This window comes from Eulemur rufifrons, chromosome 30 (genome assembly GCF_041146395.1).
Source record: "Eulemur rufifrons isolate Redbay chromosome 30, OSU_ERuf_1, whole genome shotgun sequence".
In the NCBI taxonomy this organism is placed as follows: domain Eukaryota; kingdom Metazoa; phylum Chordata; class Mammalia; order Primates; family Lemuridae; genus Eulemur; species Eulemur rufifrons.
This window is the reverse complement of record NC_091012.1, coordinates 117,127,926-117,153,010: the sequence shown is the minus strand read 5'-3', so window position 1 is coordinate 117,153,010 and position 25,085 is coordinate 117,127,926. Positions and strand designations below refer to the sequence as shown.

The window sequence follows — 25,085 nt, the reverse complement described above, 5'->3', positions numbered from 1 at the left end:
ACATTAATCTAAGTATCAAACTGCTATAATTATATAGGACACAGACTTGGCTAAAGACATACATTATATAGTGTACAATTATTTATACCACCTCAAATTAAGTGACCAAATCTGCTTTGACATTACCTGAAATTTTAGAGGATGACATAATGCTCCAACATAATGCTAAATTCAGCACAGAATAATTTCTAGATTTCAGCTCATTTGTCTGAACTGTTCATCATTATTTGTTCTCACTCTACTTACCTTTTTCCAGCGATGGTGATACTTTTCCCTCTCTTTAACCCTATCTCTTTTTTCCATGTAGGGTATTGAAATAAATTGCAGAGTTCCCTGAAAACAAATCATTTGTATAATCATTCAGTAAAATGAACGTGTTACCTACCCTTGTCGGTCCTTGTACATTTTGTTAACTTTATCCCATTGGAAATCGAGCTGTGAGAGAGCTTCTTGTAGCTTCGCCCTTTCCACAGGTGTGGCACTTTGCAATGCTCCTGTCTTCTTGCTGTGAATTATGTCAATCCGACCTGAGATTTGTTGCAGATTGTCTTTTATATTCTGTAATATTTAAATTTTAGAACAAGGAAAAAAAATGAATCAGCTGTCTATGGAAAGAGAAAAAGAAACATACATAACCCAGAACTAACAAGTAGTCTTTCAATTTTTAATTATTGACTTTTGAAATTTATTAGTCCTGAAGTCCAATGACTTCAACGTGCCTGAATTCAATAGTTAATTCACAGTCCTCATCCTGATATGGTTGATCCCTCCCTACAGCTCAAAATTGCTTTCATTTGGCTTCAGTAACCTGAACTCTTCTGGTTTTTCTTGCACCTTCATGTCCATTGCTTCTCAGTCTCCTTTGCTGGATCTTTCTCCTCTTTATTTTTTCAAATTTTTTAAAATTATTATGGGTACATAATAGTTGTTTATCTTTATAGGGTACATGTGATATTTTGTTGCAGGCATACAATGTGAATTAATCAAGTCAGGGTAATTGGGGTATCCATCACCTCAGGCATTTAACATTTCTTTTTGTTAGGAACTTTCCAATTTCACTCTTCTAGTTATTTAAAAATATACACTAACTTATTGTTGATTAAAGTCACTTTATTGTGCTCTCAAATATTGGGATCCTTCTCTTCTTACGAGTCTTAATATTAGAGTTCTGGTTCAGTGTTTGCACTTCTTTGCTCCTCTGTCCATACTTCCTCACAGTTGTTCCCATAACTTTACTCTCTATAAGACAATGGTACCCAAATATATACTCAGCCCAGACCTCTCCTCTCAATTCCCGACTAATAAATCTAAGAAACTTCTTGACTCTTGGAGGTCTCACAAAACTCTCAAACTTAACATGGCCCAAACAGAATTCTGAACTCCATCTCTTAATCCTCCTCCTCTTATAGTTTCTCTCATTTCAGTAAATGGATATGAATTAATAATTACTATGATTTACAACCTTGGAGCCATCCTTAACTTTTTCAATATCTAGCATTCAACTTGTTGGACAATCTTTTTGGCTTTACTTCCAGAACATACCCAGAATTTGAATACTTCTTGCTACCTCCTTTGCTACAGCTCTGATACCAACCTCATCTCTTTCTAGTCTCCCCCTAGTCCATAACTTCAGCCTCATTAGCTTTATTGCATTCCTTGAGTATGCCAAGTATATTCTTGCTTCAAGGTTTCTGCACTTGCTGTTCTCTCTGCCAAAAATACTTTCCCTCACCAACATTTACTCACTTCTTTCTCTTCTTAGAAAAGCCTTCCTTTACCACCCTATTTTAAATAGCAGCACCCTCCCTGCTCTTTTCCCTGAATTCTTATTCATTTTACTTTGTGGCACTTATGACTAACATTAAATTAGATGTCAAACGGTCTGTATCCACCACTACAGTAAACCCTATGAATACAGGGATATTATCTGTTTTGCTTTCTCTTGGGCTTCCAGAGCTCAAACCTTTGCCTGACACATGGCAGATGCCAGATACTTTTCTGTTAAATACATGAATAAGTGAGTGAATTAACTCCATAATTTTTATCTATATTTTAAGGGAAAAGCAAAAACTACAAATTCATTATGTAAAAAGAAAAATCCTTACAAAAAATATTGATTCCCAAAGAAATGTGCTAAATAAATACTTATTTGGGTAGTCTTGTAAATAAGAATTTGGTTATTTTGTTAATCTAAATTGTTATAGACAAGTCAACTGAGAAAATATTTATTGAGCTCTTTCCATGTGCAAGGAACAATACAGGGAAAGCAAAGGTGGATGAAGCACATTTTTGTTTGTTTTTAAGAAGTCTTAAATGGATTTTACTATAGTAGTAGGAAAGGGTATAATTTAGAGATTGAAGGAAAAAAATGAAAATATAGAAGCTCCAGATAGATGAGAAGAGATAATATGATGAGTGGGCTAAATGATATCAAATATTTTCTAAATGTTTAGAGAAGAAATGGGATTATATATTTGGTCTTAGACGCAGGAAAGGATTCATGAAAGAGGTGAAATTTGGGGTAGACATAGCTGAATAGCAGAAGTGGGAAGGATATTATAGCTAGTAGGTAACACACATGCAAAGACAGGTAACATGAGTAGTCATATTTGGCTGGCTTTTTGGAAACGTGCAAGCTTAGGGGAAGATGGGCCAGGAAACAGAGGTTGGGGATGTTTAATAATGTACATTGAAACTCAAACTGAAAATTCTGCATGTAATTCATTAGCTAATGCAGAAGCATGATTTAAAAAAAATTTCTTTATGTAAAATTTCAAATATATACAAAAGTAGGAAAATAACACAAACAGCCCCCATGAGCCTATTATCCAGGGCCAATTGTTATGATTCCAAGAACAACTATGTTTCATCTATACTCTCATCCACTCACCTCTTCAACTAGATTATTCTGAAACAAATTGATATATAATTTTACCCATAAATACTTCAGCATGTGTTTCTAATATATAAGAACTCTTTTTAAGGAAAGCATACATAATACTATTATCATGTCTACAATATTAAGAAAAATCCATTAATTTAATCGAATATCTAATTGGTATCCATATTTGAGTTGAATTGAGAAAGAAGTTTAGGAAGGAGTCTTGGCAGAACTCAATGACTGTGTGTTGGGTGAAGAAGAGGAATGACTTGGATGACTCAAGTATATGGCCTGGCATCCAGATACATAGTAATGTCATTGAGTAAATGATTTCAAATTGATGAACAAGTTCCATGGGTGCATGTTTGTGTATGTGTGTAAGCAACGAGTTCAGTTTTGGACATGATCATACTGAGAAGACTTTGGGGCCTCAGACTATGGATATAATAGGCAATTTGAATCAGATTTTCAATAGAGGAGTAAGATGGCAACTATTGTTGGACCATACCTAGTTTCACATTTCTAGGTTTTCTGAGAAAAGCTCTGGCAACTGAGTTAAAGGATGATTGAATGGCAAACATACTTTGAAGATTAGACTAGTGCATTGCTCTAGAGAGGTTCAAAAATTTCTATCTCCCAGAGCCCCTTGCTGATATTCAACTTGCATTCTAAAGATTTGTTTTTATTCCAGAGCAAAGCTTCTGTCTATCTGTCTCTCTCTCTCTCTCTCTCTCTCTCTCACAGATATTTCAGTTTCTCTACATAACCTAAGATCCATAATTTGGGGGTTTCTCTCCTTTACTACAACCCCTGTGCTCACAGAGAAACACCTGGCCCTAAGATGCTCTTGAGTAATTAATGATGTGTTCTCTGATCCAGAGATCCTGTGTTTACTATCTGGATAAATAAATATAAAACTTAGTAAGTATTAATAAAATAAATATTCTTTCCTACTCTCAGGCAAAATTAGGGAGGATTTTAACCATGTATGGCTATATAAGGAGAGACTATTGTTGATTTCACAGCTTCTCAGAAGATTGGCTCTGAAGAAAACTCCACAAGTCAGAATGGGCAATGGTAAAGAGATTAAGAGTAGAACTTAGAGGGTTTGCTGCCTCATTCTAAGATTTCATGTCTATGGTTCAGAAGGACTTGCCATAGGCAATAATTAAGCTGTAGAAGCAGGTAAGAATATAGATAATGTCAAGTGTAAGAGGTAAAAGTCAAGGCTCAGAATGGGAACCTTAAAAAACAAACAAACAAACAAACAAAAAAACCATATTTCCAGGTCTTTCATATCAGCTCAGAGATAGGGTAAGATACAATGGTTAAAGAGAATAAACAGACCACCTACAGAATGGGAAAAAATTTTTGCATACTACACATCAGATAAAGGACTGATAACAAGAATCTATTTAGAACTCAGGAAAATCAGCAAGAAAAAATCAAGCAACCCTATCAAAAAGTGGGCAAAGGACATGAATAGAAATTTTTCAAAAGAAGATATAAGAATGGCTAACAAACATATGAAAAAGTGTTCAACATCTCTAATCATCAGGGAAATGCAAATCAAAACCACAATGAGATATCACTTAACCCCAGTGAGAATGGCCTTTATCAAAAAAACCCAAAACAACACATGTTGGCGTGGGTGTGGAGAGACAGGAACACTAATACACTGCTGGTGGGACTGCAAACTAGTGCAACCTCTGTGGAAAGCATTATGGAGGTATCTTAAACAGATTCAAGTAGACCTGCCATTTGACCCAGCAATCCCATTACTGGGCATATACCCAAAGGAAAAAAGGTCATTCTGTAACAAAGGCACGTGTACCCAAATGTTTATAGCAGCACAATTCACAATAGCAAAGATGTGGAAACAACCCAAATGCCCATCAATATATGATTGGATTAGTAAACTGTGGTATATGTATACCATGGAATACTACTCAGCTATAAGGAATGATGAAGATACAACATCTCTATGGTTCTCCTGGAGAGAGTTGGAACCCATTATATTAAGTGAAGTATCCCAAGAATGGAAAAACAAGCATCACATGTACTCACCAGAAAATTGGTTTCCTTGATCATTACCTAAATACAAATCTGGAAACGACACCAATTGGACATCAGACTGAGGTGGGGGGTGGGGGAGGGGATGGGGGTATGCCTACACAATGAGTGCATTGCGCACCGTTTGGGGAGTGGTAACACTTGAAGGTGCTGACTCGGGAAAGGGGGGATGGGGAAAAAATATGAAACTATTGTTTTTAACTTGCACTGTTCACTTAATAATTTATCATGAATATTTCCCATATTATTTCATATCATTGTACAAGAAATAATGTATACATTATGAGGACATACTGTATCTAACAAGATATACTGTTAGACTCTTTGATTCTGTAAAATTAAATAAAAAAAAAAAGATACAATGGTTATGGGTGATATGAAGGAATTTCAGAGACAGAGAGGTTTTTATAAAATTTCAAGGTATTCTCTTCAAGTCCATGTATACTTTTATATACTTTGTGATGGAAAGCCTTCAGTTTGTTGTTGTTGTTGTTCAGCATCTCAATTTATTTCTGTTGTAAAAGTACTTATGTGACAGGTCATGTATTACAATACAAAAGAAAAGGAAAATCTGCCAACACAAAAATATTCTGTGAATTTATTCAATTGAGGGAATGCAGGTTAAAATTCTCTTCTAGCAGTTTTACATACAGAAGTGGTAGTCATTGGAATATTTGTGTTGTTTAATAGCACTAGAGATGGTCAATTTTCTCAGGAAAAGTTTTTAGAGTGAGAAGAAAGGTTGCTTAAAGATGAACCTCTGTGGAAAGCAGGGGCAAAGGAAAGAGCTGTGTATACCTAAAGAGTAATTGTTATAAGACCTAGGAGCAGAACCAAAGGAGGGAAGGGGTTGATGACGAATCAAATGCAGCTAGGACCAGGAGTGAAAAGTCAGCTTTGGCAAGTTAGGAGGTCATTAGTGATCTTATCAAGAGCAATTTTAGCAAGTTGAAGATGGAAAATATAAATGGGGGCAGGGTAGACTATCTTTCATTGTCATCCTTTTTCACTACAAAATAGAAGATAGTTCAATATAACATTGCATTTTGCTGTATTTGACATCTGATACTTGTTTATTGAAGAAAATCTTATTACTGATAAAAAGAATACTGATAATATAACAGAAACTTCAAAAAGGTACAAACGATTTGTTGTCTGTTATAAATGTCCTAAAAGTCACTGGACTCCATGTCTCTAATATTCTTTCTTTACTTTTATTCACCTGGTAAAATTTTACTACCATCTTCTGATGGCTCTGAGCCTGGAACCTTGGGTTCAGTGTTTAGGGCCATCCCACTAGCTTGATTAGGTCAGTTGCGAGAAGCATGCACCAACATGAGTTCTTTGCTGATTCTGTTAATTCACCTGCCCTGGGAAGCCTGATTTCTCCAGCACTTGATGTGATTTGACTCCTGATTCTGTAAGTCATGGACTTCATTTTTGTTTGGCTGCCAGCACAATGGCAAAGATCCAGACCTTTGAAAAGTTCTCCACTTTATATCAAGCAGCCAGGTGAATGACAGGCTAATTACCTAAATCCAATTGGACAACCTGTCACATTTGTCTGCACATTGGGAGTCCAAACACTTAAAATGCATAGCTGTAAGTACCGATGAAGGGAAAATTTAAGGGAAAGGAAGAAGGATCTTCCCCACTAGAATATAAAAGTTATCCAATTATGCCTTGATGTGCTGTGCTCTGTGTGTGTGTATGTGTATATATGCATATATACCCACATGTATATATACATATATACACACATGTATATTCTCTCTGAGTATTTGAGCTTGCAAAGCTTCTTGATTTTAATCTGAGTCTCTGGAGAGCTCCCAATTCTCTAGAAAATGGTAGAATTGCTCAGAATTGAGTTATGAATGATTTTAGCCATGCTGGGCAGCATGTTGCAAAGGCAGGAAAACTTTCTATCTTAAATGAGAAACACAAAAAGCAAAAACTGGGCCAGGGGATGTCAAACTGCTTGGATATCTAGATAATAGCTCCTTGGTGCATTCTCAGAGAATGCTGTCAAAATTGGCTGGAGTCCAGGAAATCCTTTTTAAAGTCCCTGTACATACTTTTGTCCCCAAGGCATTGCAAACAGAAAAAATGGTATATGCACCAAAGAAAATTTTGTAGCAATTTCCATAGTTTAAAGTCAGAGATGAAATCTCTTATATCATTTTACTATTTTAGTTTGTCTAGAAATAAGTGATCTTTATAGTTTCTGACCCTCTAAAAATGAAGCCATAGTCCCTGTAGTTGCTATGGTGATAGAAAAATCCCTAGGATCACTATAGAATATAGCATTTCTATTTCTCTCCCTGAATAGTTCCTTATCTTATCTGAAAATATGATGTCAAAAGGATGAAGTATCTGCTTTTTAGTTAACTCTCTTCTTAATTTTGACATGGCCCTATAAATTGACCTCACTTCTCCATTGCAATTCTGTAAGATGTTTATTTTTATACTTTCTTCCTGCAAAAGGAAGTACTAAATATATATATGAAAAAAAGAAATTTCTAGAAGGCATTTTTACTTGAATTTATACAATTTAAGTCCTTAATATGCTAAAATAGCATCATTGCAACTCTGGTTCACAGTCTCAAATAAGTTAAATAAGACCCTGATTTAAACATCGTGAATAGAGAAAAATTAGATAGTTAACTTGCACAACTGGAATATGAAATCCAGATATATAAAGTAAGGAAAAGCAGAAATCTATGAGCATGCTGCTTGAGTTCATATTTCTATTTGAAAAGCTTGCTATTTATATAAGAATCCATTGATAACACAGACATAATATTATCGGCCTCAACTTTGAGATATGAAAATAATGATTTTTAAAATGTGAGTCTCTCTTTAAGAAGAGAATCAGGTTTTAAAGAAGATTAATACACAAATAATTTGAATTTAAAAGTGTTTTGTTTATTCAAGTATTATGGAGTATGTGTCTTCAATAGGCTAAAAAGAGCAACTAGAGAATACAGGCAATTTATCTAGGGAACCAAACAAGGGACCTATTTGCCAACTAATCAGGTTGAAATAGAGGTCTCAAGTAACACTTAATTTAACTATGCTCTGTTCTTTACCATAAGGGGTAGATTTGTACTGTTTAGTTTTTCTTCCATTTAATGTAAAGTGACAACTACTCCCTCCCTGTCAGAGTGTTTCATTACAGAACCTGCCATTACCCACCTAAATGATAAACCTATTTGTATGAATGTCAAAGTAGATATTGCAGAAACTGAACAGGGCTAGAGTAAGGGAGAGTGGTATCTGGCAAATTGAACTTACTGTTAAGTGCTTCTGAAGAAAGTACACTTAAAAAGAACTTACTGCTTTTTTAAATGTCTTTTCCTACCTGTAGCAAAGTTCTTTGTTTCCCAAATACTACAAAAAATAACAGTCTGATTTCTGGTATTTAAAATAGCATCGTTTCTGTTGTCCTTTCTCTGTGGTCATGAAAATAAATGGGCATCTCACAGATCCAAAACATAAAATTCAATTGAACACTTGCTTAAACATCAGTGTCCAATTACTAAATGAGGATGTCTATAATTTACAAGTATCTTTACTTCTGTATTTCATACCAAGAAGTAAGTTCAAACACACCTTCATGAGTTTACAATTCTTACCAAGTTAAATTTTAAATAATATGTTGATTGTGGAGTATATATACAAACATTAATCTGCTAATTCCTCTTCTATTTTAAAGTTTGTCCTTAGTAATAAAATTTTATTTCAAAATTTGTCAGTGTTCTCTTAGTGAAAAAGTTTCAATAAGGAAAATATTCTTGAAATAACAAAATTTCAGATCTATGAAAACAAAAGTTATAAGATAAGGTAATATGAAATTTATTATTGTTTTAGTTCATTTACCCCTAAAAGTGACTTCTATATCACAATGATATTCTGGTTTCAAGTATGTTGAACTTTATATTTTAAAAGAAATGACAAAATTGCTTTCTAGTGATTCCTCAGTTTTCATTTCTCTCAATGACTTCCATCAGAGGATGGCTGGAAGCTCCTATAATTCACATTTTTTTAACTATATTTAATTCCTGAAGGAAATTCCTATTCATTGGTTCACTAACCCTACTGAGGTGTGTGTGTCTTCAGGGGCAGATCAGGGTGCTTGAGGGGCAACCCTCCTCCCATGGGAAGGCCCTGTGCCCAGCTCAGGCTGCCTGCAATCCTGGGCAGGAACCCTCCTGGCCTGCATCACAGCCAGGGGAGATCCACTGGCTTGAGGTCCTGCCTGCTGGTGGAGACCTGGAAGAAACTGTGGAATAGGGGAGGGCAGAAGGGAGCAAGGCCTGCTCCAGCCTGTGGGTCTCAGACAGCTCTACCCCCATACCCAGACCTTTCAGCTGAGTGGGGCCATTTTAGCCCCTCCCTAGCAGATTTGCCCAGAAGCAGAGAACAAAACTTTGACCACTGCTAACAGCATTTGTAGTGCTTGAGGGCAAACTCACCCAACGCAGCTCTGCCCAGACTCACTCCCCAACTTGCCTCTCCTGAGGTGGAGAATAAGGACATACCTGGAAATCCCAGGGTACCATCCACCATATGAGGCACCAGAGTGTCTCTCCAGAGAAACAAGAGCTAGTTACAGGACCCCAAAATAACACTGCAGCCTGCTCCTCCCTGCAAGCGCCACCTACTGACAGGGAGGTCATTCTGCACATTCTTTAAGTGCATCTACTGACTCATCATATAGAGTGTGGTTGAATCCCACCCACAAACACCACCTACTGGCTCAGAGACTAAACAAGGCATGCCATTATTCAAATGAAAATCTAAAGGTAAGAAGCAACAGCTGATCCAGATGGGAAGGAATCAGTGAAAGAACTCTGGAAGTATGAAGAATCAAACGGAAAGCACACCCCCAAAGAGGAACACCAGATCTCTAGCAATGGACATCAACCAAATTCAGAAGACTAAAATGATAGAAGAAGAATTTCAAACATGGATTGTAAGAAAACTCAAAGATATACAAGAAAAAAATGGATAACCAACACAAAGAAACCAGACACACACACACAAATCCAGGAACTAGAAGAAAAATCCATAAAGTTTTTCTCTGACTTAAATCCATCAATGATCATCTATAGCTTTTTGGACAGTTTCAAGCACATCTTTTAGGCATTTAAGACTCCAGAAAAAAAAAAAAGCCAGACCCACAGTTTTTATCGAACTTGATCTCCCAGTGCCTTGCCAACAAAGACATTTTTGATAGGGAAGGACAATCTCTTTGTTAACCCTTGAGATATAGCTTTCTGATACATTTTTTTAACCCTTACTAACACTGTACCTCTAACTTTGAGAACATTTTTCTATATCAAGAAACTGTATAGTATAGTAGTTAAGAGCGGAGACTCTGGAGCTAGAACACACAAGATGGGACTCCAATTATGTTATTTACAAACTGTCTCACATGAGCAAGTCACATAACTGCTCTGGCTCTCATTTTCTCTGTTTGAATATGAGTATAAAATAAGTGCTTTCCTCATAGGGTTGTTGTGATGACCATATGAGTTACTATAAGAGTTTAGAACATGTCCTGGCACATAAATAATAAGTGTTAGCTATTAGATTCCAGATTAGTTCAGATTCCAGTTGTATTCAAAACTAAACCTAAGGCTTTCTCCTCTATAAAATTCTTCCAAGTTTTTGCTTTCTACACTGCTTTCTTCTCTTCATGAATTAATTTACACTCATGTCTTATACTATATATTTTTGCTTGGATTATGTCCTTTCTGCCTTTATTTTATAAATTTCTAACTTGTTTGTATAACTAAGACATGAATATTCAATAATGCTACAAATTATCAGAGTGTAGGGATCATGTCTTAATCTCTCTCTTATCTTTTAAAATGTTAAGCACAGAATTTGGGCCTTCATAAATATTTGTTGACTTGAAGTGAAAAGCTGAGTTGAACTTGCTTATGAAAATCCAATTTGAATGAAATCATTGAACCTTTTAGATTTGTTACATTGTTCTCCAACCATTGTAGATATGCATTCAGCCCTGGAGAGATGTTATGAGTTGTTCAAATATCTCCTTGTTTATTCTATTTTGCTTTTACTGATTATTTAGCTGTTAAATAGTGGAATAATAGGCCATCTCCATTTCCTGGCTGAGTTTCCCCCATGGTTTCCTCACAGTACCTGAGCTACTTAAAAACAAAGTCCTTGTGGTTTTGATTTGCATTTCCCTGATGATTAGAGATGTTGAACATTTTTTCATATGTTTGTTAGCCATTCTTATATCTTCTTTTGAGAAATTTCTATTCATGTCCTTTGCCCACTTTTTGATAGGGTTGTTCGATTTTTTCTTACTGATTTTCCTGAGTTCTAAATAGATTCTTGTTATCAGTCCTTTATCTGATGTGTAGCATGCGAAAATTTTTTCCCATTCTGTAGGTTGTCTGTTTATTCTCGTGACTGTTTCTTTGGCTGTGCAGAAGCTTTTTAATTTGATCAGGTTCCATTTACTTATTTTTGTTGTTGCTGTGATTACCTTAGGGGTCTTCTTCATAAATTCTTTGCCTAGGCCAATGTCTGTAAGAGTTTTTCCTATGTTTTCTTCTAGAATTCTAATAGTTTCCGACCTAAGGTTTAAGTCTGTTAAGCACTCTGATTTGATTTTTGTGAGAGGTGAGAGCTGTGTGTCCTGGTTTAGTCTTCTACATGTGGATATCCAGTTTTCCCAGCATCATTTATTAAATAAGGAATATTTTCCCCAGAGTATGTTTTTGTCTGCTTTGTCAAAGATTAGATGGCTATATGAGGATGGTTTTATATTTGGATTTTCTGTTCTGTTCCACTGGTCTGTGTCCCTGCACTTGTGCCAATACCAGGCAGTTTTGAGAATGGCCTTTATCAAAAAGTCCCAAAACAATACATGTTGGCGTGAATGCGGAGAGACAGGAACACTCATACACTGCTGGTGGGACTGTAAACTAGTACAACCCCTGTGGAAAACAATATGGAGATACCTTAAACAGATTCAAGTAGACCTACCATTTGATCCAGCAATCCCATTATTGGGCATCTACCCAGAAGAACAAAAGTCGTTCTATATAAAAGACACCTGCACCTGAATGTTTATAGCAGCACAATTCACAATCACAAAGATGTGGAAACAACCCAAATGCCCATCAATTCATGAATGGATTAGCAAAATGTGGTATATGTATACCATGAAATATTACTCAGCTATTAGAAATAATGGCGATATGGCATTTCTTTGGTTCTCCCAGAGAGAGTTGGAACCCATTCTATTAAGTGAAGTATCCCAAGAATGGAAAAATAAGCACCACATGTTCTCACCAGCAAACTGGTTTCCCTGAGTGCACATTTGGGAATAACACCAATTGGGTATCGGACAGAGGTCGGGGCTGGGCGGAAGGGATGGATGTATACCTACTTGATGAGTGCGATGCGCACCGCACTGCAGTGGGGAATGGTCATGCTTGAAGTTCTGACTGGGGGGGATGGGTTGGGGGGAGGGGAGGAGTGCACACCTACATGATGAGTGTGATGTGCACTGTCTAGGGAATGGACACAATTGAATCTCAGACTCGGGGGGATGGGGAGGCATGGGCAATGCATATAGCCTGAACTTTTGTACCCCCATAATGAGCTGAAAAACAAAAAAATAAAATAAAATATATCGAAAAAAAAAGTCCTTCATTCAGAATTATGTCTGCCCTATGTCTCTCAGATGCCACAGAGCATCAACAAAAACAAAGGAAAAATCATAAAACGTGCACTTCATAGCTCTAAGTGTTCCTCAAACACAATGATTCAGTCTGTCAGTACCAACTAAACTGAGAACAGTTTCACCAGTGATTTTATGATAGGTCCATTTTGTGTTAAGTTGTTCACATTGTCTAAATCATTTTACAGAAAATCCTGATAGAAAAATTGGCTTTTATACACGGCACAGGAGAGTTGTATGCAAGCGAATGCTTCTCTCTTAGTTAAAAACATATGGCATTCTATATTTCCAAATTTCTTAAAACCTGGGTATACTTTCAAGTCTTGTGTAACTTAACAGATGAGGGAGTGGTAGGTTTTATGGAGAAAAATTCAAAGGCAATACAACAATCCAAGGAAACCTCAAAAATTGGTTACTCCCAAGGAATGGGATTAAGAAATGAGGGCAGGACACTTTTCTTTATTCTTTTCATTTTACACTGTTTATCCCATTTAAATATGCAATCATGAGCATCTTATTATTTTGATAAAGAGCTGAAAATCCAGTATTAATGATCAAGCAAGTTTATAGATAACTACTATACAAAATAAATTGTAATCAAATACGTATAAATTAATACAAATGACATTAGACTATTTTGGTAAAATGGGAAAATATTTGGCAATATTATATCCATTTTATAAATGACTAAGGCTGTTGATATTGTGGAAACATGCTTTCCATGATAGTGTTTTACATGGGGTATAGAAAAGCAAAACCACTGTTTTATACAATTATTATGAACCTGAATATATAAGTCTAAAACAAAACAACACACACACACACACACACACACAAAAACACACCAAAAAACATGATATGGGAGCAGGACCTTGACAATCTTATCAATTTCCTTACCTTTTTTGGAAGTGCCACATATTACCCTAATGATGAAAAAGTCCTTTAATCTTTTTTTTTTTTTTTTTTTTTTTGAGACAGAGTCTTGCTCTGTTGCTGGGGCTAGAGTGCCATGGCATCATTGTAATTCACTGCAACCTCAAACTCATGGGCTCAAGCGATCCTCCTGCCTCAGCCTCCCTAGTAGCTGGGACTACAGGCCCGTACCACCACACCTGGCTAATTTTTCTATTTTTAGTAGAGATGGGGTCTTTCTCTTCCTCAGGCTGGTCTGGAACACCTGACTTCAAGCAATCCTCCTGCCTCAGCCTCCCAGAGTGCAAGGATTATAGGTGTGAACCACTGTGCCCAGCCAAAAGTCTTTTAATCTTTTGCCTAAGGTTTGGCAAATTAAATTTGAAAATTGATAGTAATTGGTACCCATTAATTACATGCAATTTACAACACAAACTTCTTGATTTTTCTCTCAGAATGTTTAACGATATGCATTAATATTCAGAAATAAGCAGGCTGGGGTATTAGATTGAACTATATGGAATTGCCAATACTTAAACATTTTCATTGACATCATGGCAATTCACAAAGTTCAACTGAATATTATTACAATATTAATATGCTCATGGTTACAAATTTAAGGGGGAAAATGAATACAAACTAGCTTTTTTAAATGGCAAAAGATAAACAACAAAAGCAAATATTAAGACTCTGAAGATAAAAAGACCACCACCAGCAACAAAACACTACTGATTACACCTTTCTTAATCTAGATCTTCAATATTTTTGAATAGCTTAAGTCATGGTTTGTAAATCAGAATTAAAATAAACCATTTTATGTTACTCAAATATAGTTGGAAAAAGTGAATCAACACATTTCATTAAAAAAACAAAACTCTAAAAACTAAACAACAACAAAAAACAAATTAGAAAACAGCATCCTCTTCTTGGTAAAGGTATAGTACATGAAAACTTGGAATGATTTAGAGTTTATATTTCTGTATGTCAAGAGAAATATTAAAAAGTGAGTTATCTGATATCTGAAATAAATAGTAGAATAAAAAATGTTACCCCTGAACAAGTAATAACTGGGCTGGAAATACAGATGGTCCCCAACTTTCAATGGTCCAACTTAATAATTTTTCAACTTTAGGATGGTGGGAAAGTGATACACATTCAATAGAAACCATATTTCAGTAGAGTATTCAATAAATTATACAAAACAGTCTACACTTTATTATAAATTAGGCTTTGTGTTACATGATTTTGCCCAACTATAGGCTAATGTAAGTGTTCAGAGCATGTTTAAGGTAGGTTAGATGTATTAAATGCATTTTTGACTTAAAATATTTTTAACTTACAATGAGTTTATCAAGATCTAACCCAAGCATAAGTTGAGGAGCATCTGTATAATAAAATAATATTATTTAAAGTATATAAGATTCTCTAACAGAAGATTTTTGTCGAAAGTAAACATTTTTTAGCTTACATGCATTCTCTTCTTTTACTTTATTTTTTTTTTTTTACCTTTAGGCTAGTCCCAAATTTGGAAATAACTTTATGTATATTTTATGTGATTGTTAACACATTTATTTAAATTTTTTACATATAAATATGCAATTTCATGAGGTTTAACACATGGTTAAAGGTAATTTGTTTTTAGGATTCTTCACATGAACATTTATTTTAAAATAATATTTATGTTTTGGGGTATTTGATGAAGCAATATGGATTTTAAAAATCTTGAAATTAATATAATTATACATTTTAACAAGAATTTCTCTACATAACACTACATAATTTCACTGTGTCTTCACAACAGTACTGCTGAGTAGGCTTGGACAGGTATTTTTATTGATCTAATTCAATGTTAAGAAAACAGACTTAGAAATTTTATATGACTTGCCCAAGGACACAATTATTAAAAATCAGATTGGATGCTTAAATCTAAGTTTTCTAGGTTCAAATACACTGCTTTTTCAAACTCTTTAGGCTACTGCTTGTGATGACTATATAATACAAGCTTAGTGATTAGGAAAAATATTTGTAATATTTTAATTAAATGTGGGTTCCCTACCATACATTTTCATACATGATTGTTCTAAAATTTAGCATGTGCAAACCTAGGGCACATTTCTCCATGCTTATATATGTGTAGAGTTTTAGAATGTTTGCATGATTTCACTCAATCAGTTAGGTTACAATATAAAAGAGAATAATTTTATTTACTTTTTTATTCTTGGCACTGATAAACAATGCTCTGTCCTCTTCTTTCACAGAGTCCATACCTGGATGTACCAGATCATAACTCATTCATTCAATATATGTACATTAAGTACTTACTAAGTGCCAGGTACTATTCTAAAAGTTGTAGATACAGTGGTGAAGAAGAAAAACAAAATACTATTTTTTTTCTTCCTGGTGGTTATAGATATGATGGATATCGGTCACTGTAGGGAGCAGGTCAGAAAGAGTAGATGGCTCATTTACAAAGTATTACAAATACTAAAAATTTTATCTTTTGCTGACTTAATATCACCTTCTTGATAAATGCTGTACTACAGTTAAATGGGTATACATACACTTAAACGCATGTTCGTGTGTTTATAGATTTATAAAACCCTACACTATTGCTTTCATATTTGGGAAAGTGAAAATAATAGCTTTATGCAGTTTTAAGTATCAAAAATGCCTTGAGACACTTTGTAACTTGGTTAACAGAGAAACACACAACTTTCATTTCTAAGAAAAAAGGATTAGAGAAATCCATTAGTAGCTGTTGTGACAGCAGCCGTTGGGGAGTAGATCTATCTTAAAATTGAAAAAGAGAAATCGGACTACCAAAGACTCAAAATCCAGTTCATTTTCACTCTCAGGAATTTATCTTTATCTGACAGATGAAGGCAACACCCTATATAAATCTAATTCTTACACTCGTTATGTCCCATCCAGCTACCAGGAACTACATTAATGACATATCAAATTGGGGAGAGTGTTCAATCAAAAGGCATTAAAGCACTTATTAACTAGGTTTTTCTGTGCTTCTAAAGAAATTTTAGAAGTTATTTTTAGTGGCGCCATGGTAAGTTGACCTTTTGATTTTTTCTGCATGGTTTATTGTTCACATGTGAAAAAACACTTACTGAACACAACTATATATTTTGGCCAAAATGTTCTCCATAGGATGATGCATTGTCTTTGTACAAATAACGAATCAGTAATTATATATCACAGATCAAAAAATGACATCATAATTATTTGAAGCACAGCTTGAATTGTTCATGAATAGAAGGAAAACCTCCCTACAACTTAATTGCAACCTCAGAATTACTACCAGCCTCATGATTTGTAAGCATTAATATAGAAGTTTCTGCCTTTCAGAATTTATAGGATGGGGATTATCAAAATATTCTTGCTGGGAGAATGGAAGGAGTAGGAGTGAGTTCTTAAAGTAAATTTTGGCAGAGTTGGGAGTAAATTGTAGCATGGGAGTCACAGTAGGACAACTGCTGGGTATCATAAAATAATAGTGGGGAGAAAAGAGTGAATAATTTCCTATAAAAAGAAATTTGTATAAAATATAAAAGAAAACTATACCAAAGCACATATAAACATGAGTTGAGCATGACTACAATGCAGTAAATATCTAGTCTCTTCATTATAAGAAAAATGAAATATAAGGTACTATAGAAAAGATTTAAGCAGGATTTAACTTATAGTTAATAGATTAATATTTGTAAAGTAATACATGAATTTATATATAGCAAATCAAACAAATAAATCCCAAATCATAAAAGCTATTAAAATAGGAATTATATTTATGAATGAATAAATGTGTTAGTTGAAAAAAACGTGATTTTTGTCTGCTTTGTCAAAGATTAGATTACCATATGCAGATGGCTTCATTTCCAGATACACTGGGAAAAAGAATCTCTTTTCAATAAATGGTGCTGGGAAAACTGGATAGCTACATGCAGAAGATTGAAACTGAATCCTCACCTCTCACCTCTCACCTCTCACCTCTCACAAAAATCAATTCAAGATGGATAACAGACTTAAACCTAAGGCATGAAACCTTAAGAATTCTGGAAGAAGATGTCAGAAAGACCCTTTCAGATATTGGCCTAGGCAAAGAATTTTTGAAGAAGACCCCCAAAGCAATCACAGCAGCAACAAAAATAAATAAATGGGATCTGATCAAATTAAAAAGCTTTTAGACAGCCAAGGAAACTATCATTAGAGCGAATAGACAGCCTACAGAATGGGAGAAAATATTTGCTCTCTACACATCTAATAAAGGGCAGATAACAAGAATCTGTCTAGAACTTAAAAAAATCAACAAGCAAAAATTGAACAACTCCATCAATAAATGGGCAAAGGAAATGAACAGAAACTTTTCAAAAGAAGACAGAATAATGGCCAGCAAACATATAAAAATTCTCAACATCTCTAATCATTAGAGAAATGCAAATCAAAACCACAGTGAGATATCACCTAACCCCAGTGAGATTGGTCTCTATCAAAAAATCCCAAAACAACAAATGCTGGTGAGGATGTGGAGAGACAGGAACACTCTTACACTGCTGGTGGGACTGCAGATTGGTGCAACCTCTGTGGAAAAGAATTTGGAGATACCTCAAAGAGTTAAAAATAGAAATACCGTTCGATCCAGCAATAGCACTGTTGGGCATCTACCCAAAAGAGCAAAAGACATTCTGTAATAAAGACATCTGCACTCAAATGTTTATGGCAGCACAATTCACTATTGTAAGGATGTGGAAACAACCCAAGTGCCCATCAATTCATGAGTGGATTACTAAAATTTGGTATATGTATACAATGGAATATTACTCAATTATAAGAAACGGCAGTGATCTAGCACCTCTTATATTTTCCTGGATTGAGTTTGAGCCCATTATCTGCAGTGAGGTATCACAAGATCAGAGGAATAGTCTCCACATGTACTCGCCATCAAATTGGCACTAACTGATCAACACTCACATGGTAGTAATATTCTCCAGGGATTAGGGGGTTGGGAGGAGTAAAATCACAACTAATGGATGCGGTGAGCATTGTAGAGGGGAAGGGCAAGCCTCTAAACCTCACTTGGGTGAGGCAAAGATATAAAATGTAACCAAAACGTTTATACTCTCATAATATCCTGAAATAAAAAAAAAACGCGATTTTCCTCAGAGAAATCACTGAATGATTACATTATTCCAAATGTTTATAGTCTGAAAAAATCAATATTTACAATGTGGCAGTACATTAATAAAAATCATATTTTTCATGTACCAAACTGTTATATTAGAAAATTTAAATAGAATTGAAAAAGCATTTGGAATCAAATTTTGTTTTGAAATTGTGTATGATCCATGATTATTTAATTTAGAATAAATGCAATATCCTTGTGTTGCAATATTATTAAATCAGTAAAAAAAGAATCTATCACTTTATAGGGCATGCCCCTGGTATTACAATATGCACATAAACAATCATTCTTTTACTTCCTTCAGATATTTTCTTCTGATTGGTATATATGCTGTTTCCTGCTATTATCTAATTCCTCTAATATTGGGATAGAAAAGCAGTCACTTTGCTCATGGTGTAGTTTTGTCTTCATTTAAGTAATTGGTATTATTAAATTTTTGCTTAAATATTATGAAATAGATTCCAAAGGAGAAAGATCTTGACCAAAGTGTCAAGATCTCCAATGCCAACCCTTTTTTCCCCACTTCAAGGTAAGACTGATATGGGAGAACAAAATATCAGAGAAGAAATCTTACATCACTCAAGGGATCCTCTGCCAATTTCATAGGACACCAAAATTCTCCTGAGCCCCAAATCTGCTGAGAATGGGTCTTTATACACACATGCTTAAGTTTTTCTGTGAATACAGATATAAATCTGCTATCTTTAATTTGAAAACATTTCTAGAATCTTACATTCTCTCATTACCAGTCTAGTCCAAGCTCCCAGCATCTATCTCTTCTCCAAGTGGACTCCTTGCTTGGTCCCCTTGGTACTCACAACCCAGGGGCCAATGTGATCCCTTTAAAACATAAATCAGATCATGTCACTCTACTGTTCCAAAACCTACAATGGCTCCCATCTCACTCAGAGGGAAAGGTAGCCTTTACAATGGTCTACCAGGCCCTTTACAATCTGGACCCTAGGGTACTAGGGACTTTATTCCCTAGTACTCTCTCCCTGCCTGGCACATTCTATTTCAGCCACTCTGGCCTTTTTGCTGCTCTTTGATCAACATAGGCTCACTCTTATGGGCCTTTCCTCTATTTACTCTATTTCTTCTACCAAGAGAGCAAGGCTGATAACCAAGGCTGACTCCTGCTTAGGTTATTGCTTGTCCTAACAACTTATTTTAGGTCTCAAGAGCCATGCCTAAAGTATGAACCGATCGAAGAAGACTTGAACAACTTTGTTTCATACCACTTTTGGCTTTTTAAGTTCACTAACAGCCCTTTCTTGTGTTGTTGAGGTTAAACAAGGGCTACATTTATTGTTTTTATTCTATTTAAATTCTACATTAGGACCAATTCTCCTGCCAACACACCTGTGAGCTTTTTTCATATTTCCACACTTATGTCCATCCTCTTGGTTACCAAAAACACAGCATGTTTTATTCACCTCGAACAGTGCATCCACCAAAAGCCATATGTTATTGGTTGAGGTTTGCTGGGGAGTCTGGGGATATGGAGCTTTAACTCCCTGCAACTTGTGGACTTTGATGACTAGAGAGGCCCCTAAAGCAGTCACAGACACTTGGAGTTGGCAGCTGCCAGTCATAGTGTAGGGAATGCTGAGTGAGGTAAGGATATAGGTGAGGTCCCAAGAATTCTCATACTCCAATGAAACTGAGGCTTTCAGTAAAATTAGGTATGTGGAGGCATTAGGATAAATCCTTTCAGTTGGGCCTCTTAAATGCATAATTTCTGCTTTAATGACAAGATTTCAAATATTTAACACTCACAAGGGCAAAGCTTTCGGTAACTTAAAACTTGTGATGCTAAGAATTCCTACACTTATGCTTTCATATGAGATATTTTAAGGCAAGATTTGATGATTTAACATAGTAATTATATTTTGGCAAAATTATTGAGACAATAATTTTTTCTTAAAAATAAAGTGAGAATTATTCCTAATATTGTTTAACACTTTCAAAAAATTTAATTCTTTCAAAATTATGATACTATTGCCTATGTAAGGAACATCTTAAACTTTTTACATATAAACAATCACAATCAATCAACAATGCCCATATTGACTCTGAAATGAGAATAAATATTACTTATGTATATGTTTCTCATTCATCTCTAGTTATGCTTGGTTAGTATATCAGTCACTAAATGCATATTTCCATATGTAAGTAAGTGTTTACCTGCACAGTCCCTGTCAAAATGATTAGGTAGTTTTCCAATTTGTCTATTGAAACCATATGTGCTATTTTAGTTATATTTTGCTCAGAAAGTAAATATTTTAAAGTATTATACATTATTTGTGTTGTATTGTGCTTTCAAGAAATATGTATATTAAACTGCAGCAATACCTACTATAGTTCTGTAATTTGATTCATGAAAATCTGTCAGGAATAAAATCAACCACAATTTAATTTCAAACCTTCCCAACCAGCAGCTGTACAATTTATTCACTGCTTTTCTATTTTTACTACTGGATAATGACAATGATGAATGCCTTTAAGAGGAAATACATATTCATTGAAAAGTCTGAGCTCAGTATCCCCCTTCAAAAAGTCCACAAAGGTAGAAAGCCCATTTGCCTGCTGCCAGAGATTTTGGGGGATGGAGACGAAATTATACCCACAACTGCATCTCATGAGATTCAATAATCCAGCTAAATTACACCTGCAATAACACCTTCTTACAAACCACAATAATCAATACTGTTATAACTGGTGTCAGCTAAAATAGTACTAAATATATCAGGATGAACAAATGATTAGCTATGAGTGTAGCCAGGGGCCTATTATTCTGCGTGTGCGAGGTTAAAAGCTATGGTAATAAAGATATTCAGTGGGCAACTTAGTAAGTTCAGGGTCACTGCTCTCATGACCCAAATGTCCATGAACATGGAAAAGAATGAATATTAGCTCATTAGCAGTGATTTACATGTTGAATGACAATGATGAACTTACAAACTGTGCTGTCACGAGAAATTAGTTAATGTGAATAATTACAGGAATGCTGGCATGTCTCCTTTATCAATTGATTAGGTTTCTTTTCTTCACTGTACTCAGAAGTGATTTGACTTTTACTTCAAAGAGAATAAGAAATAACACCTCACTGAAATGGATAGCCAAGTTCCAGAGATCTATGTATCTCTTATTTTATTTTAGTGTGTAATTTTACAGCTTATTTGATATAATGTAAGACATTAAAGTCAAATCACTCAAGATACTGCAACACCAATTCCAAAACAAACAAATAGCTTTAGCTATTTGTATACTTATACAAGCAAATGTGTGATATGGAATGAGCTCCTAAGAAATCATTTAGAGTATAAAATACTTTAGCTAATATGTGCTGCTGATAGCAAACTCATCTTCTGTCTATAACCCTATGCTGTTTGCATTGGAAAATACCAAGCTCTGGTTATGCTATAATATTTCATTCTGAGTGTGAAATGTATGATCACAAAAATTATCTTGAGATACACATTATTATGTACATTTTCTTGATGCTACATTCATTTATCTTTAGACACTGCCTTCTAAATTTCATAGCCTATTCCCTCATCATGATTTGTCTTAGTTCAGAATTCAATAACTTGCTGTTAGAGGTTTGAAAAAAGCCCAATTTCATTGGTAGCCTTTGGCTGGCAGTTTTAAATAAAATATTTGATTGATTTCTGTTCAATTATATTCCATATATCATCATATAGGTGTTGACATTAATTTGAAATTGAATATGTATAAGTGGAAAATATAAAATTCAATGAACAATAGATAAAATTTAAAATCTCATTTAATTTTCCCTTTTTGGGGGAAAAAAGGAATGTAATGTATTGGCTGGAAATAAACTATTCTTATATCAAAACCTGTTTTTTGGTGATCTCTTTCTGCCCTGAGTGTATATGAAAACTATTATTTTTGTATATTCTTCTGTTTGGGAATTTTCTTAACACTAAATATTATAAAGCATCTCTTCTAGTTTATATCTATATACCCCCAGATTTCTAAAGCTAATCATCCTATAAAGTATTTTTAAGAATTCCATGTGTAAGTCAAAATGCCTTCACTAAGTGTACAATATAAGTCAACTCTTCAGGTGTTATAAATGGTCAATATGATCATCTTGTAAAATTTAAATGAAAGTGCTTTACTTTTACCTTCAGTGATTCCTCTTGTTTAAAAAGATCTTCAAAATCTTTAGCACAGAGGTCAGGAGCATTGAGAAGTTGTTCCACTTCTGATAGAGCTTGTGAGACATGAGTGATCTCAGTCAGATAAGTAGAAGGCACATAAGAAATTTCCAAAGGCATGTCTTCAGTCATCACCACCATCGTTTCTTCACGAACAGTGTGCTGGTATAGATATACAAAAGAACAATTCTTTTAGCTTCCTAGTAACAAAAAATCTTCTATTACATAGGTCCAAGTATATAGGTGACAGAGGGCTGAAACTGTATTAAAAAAAAAAACTTATGATGATAAATCTAGTAAAAAAGGTTATGTATTGTTTATATACAATCTCCTTCCAAGAAGTGTTAGAAGCATTTCATAATAAGTGATACATACACATTAACACAATGAATCTAAAATGAAAAACCAAGAGCCATGAGATCATGAGGAGGGTAGTTTTGCCCTAAGAAAAGGGTAATTCTTGCAACTAGCATTTAAATTTTAATTCTAAGCTTTCTGAAAATCTAGATATGGGATTGAGTATGGGGTCCATATCTGTTTTATTTATAACAAAGGAACTTTCCTATAATTTTCCCCCAATCTTGATTGAGGTACAAGAAGCACAAAGTGGGTTTGGCCGGTATATACTTTCCTACTAAGCACTCTTCAACTCCAAATTCCATACATTAACAACTTCCTGTCTTTGATGACAGTTTCTTACTAAGCTAAGCTGCTAATTAAGGTGCCATATAAATAGGGGCTGACCGTGGAACTTTTATTTTAATAAGAACTCCAGAAAGTCCTGAGATGTAAGGGAGTACCCAGACTCTTTTCCTGCATCTACACTTTCCTAACTGGGATCCAAGTGCTAGGAATGATGAGAAATCGCAGCTCCAGAGTCCTTTTGGAGTTTCCCAGTAATGTCTCTTTCCCTATTCCTTATAAGAGCAAGAAATAAATACTACTTGACACACATATTCAGAAAGATGGATGACCTCTGCTCTCTTCTGTCTATGCTATAGGCAGAAAAATCCTTGTAATTGAAATTATTCTCCCAGTAACTTTGTTTTGAATTGATCAACTGCCACCTACCTGTTGATGGGGTCAGCTGAGGGTTTCAGTGGCAGGATCTCTGGGGAAGTTTGGACGATAAGCATGCTAACACAACCATTTATTACTGCACCAGCCTTTTATGATAAGACCATACTCACTTTTGCAGTAACGTAATTAAATGGACCTTGGGATGCCAGAATGAATCCCACACAAAGATGAGTAAAAATTGTAAGCTGGTCAGTTTATGTTTTCTTTTTAATTTCTCTAGCCCAGGACTTTTATACACAATTCTTAATGCTATAAAAATAAAATAATTCTAGTTTAGATATGTCATCTACTTATGACATAAAACTGCATAAAATTGTACAAATTAGCTTTTAAATGGCATAATTACACCTTTCACAACATTTGGTTTACTGCGTATATCTTTGCCAAACCCACGATACACATTCCTTCATGATCAATGGAATGATAATGTATACACATTTCTCATTTACATTTAGATAATTTTCCTCATCAAATTTGAGTTAAGTTTGATGAAGAAAATTCAGCATTTAATCATATATTTTAATACCCAAATTCATATTTTCTTCATTTCAAAGTAAACATTTCACCCATTTAAAAGAAAAATAAATCATCAGGCTATTTGAATGTGAAATTTCCACTAACACATTAGGTTTAACACTAAGTAGTAGAGTCAACAGCTCAAGTCACACAAATTTATTGTGATTTGCATGCATTACATTAGACTGGTGACTATGTTGTTCTTAATAAAATTTACAAGTTACTACACTCATTTTGTTATTTGCATCAGTTACTTTAACCCCTGTGATAAAGACAATTTTACATTATCTAAAACAAGAATATTTCTTATAATATTTTTATATAATGGTGCAATTACCTTTGTTTTTAGTGATATGCATTTTATATCTGCAAGGATTTAGAGAATAATGGCTTTTGTTATTAGGGACTGAATTGGGTAGAGGATAAATTGCAGTGTTTCTCTGTTATTTATTTATTTTCTTTAATCAAGGGAGTTGTTTTATAATGAAACTCATCTTCAAAATATTTAGAAAACATTTG

The 25,085-nt window shown here is 34.7% G+C and overlaps 1 protein-coding gene across 1 annotated transcript in view; it reads right to left on the bottom strand.

The window, feature by feature from the left end:
* The window catches only part of DMD (dystrophin), a 1,602,346-nt gene that overhangs the window by 1,125,612 nt on the left and 451,649 nt on the right, over positions 1–25,085 (bottom strand). Inside the window, exons 37-38 of the mRNA XM_069463910.1 lie at positions 22,938–23,132; positions 386–558 (exon numbers count right to left, since the gene is read on the bottom strand). Coding sequence (XP_069320011.1) covers positions 386–558; positions 22,938–23,132 — 368 coding nt within the window. The remainder of the gene's footprint in view (positions 1–385; positions 559–22,937; positions 23,133–25,085) is intronic.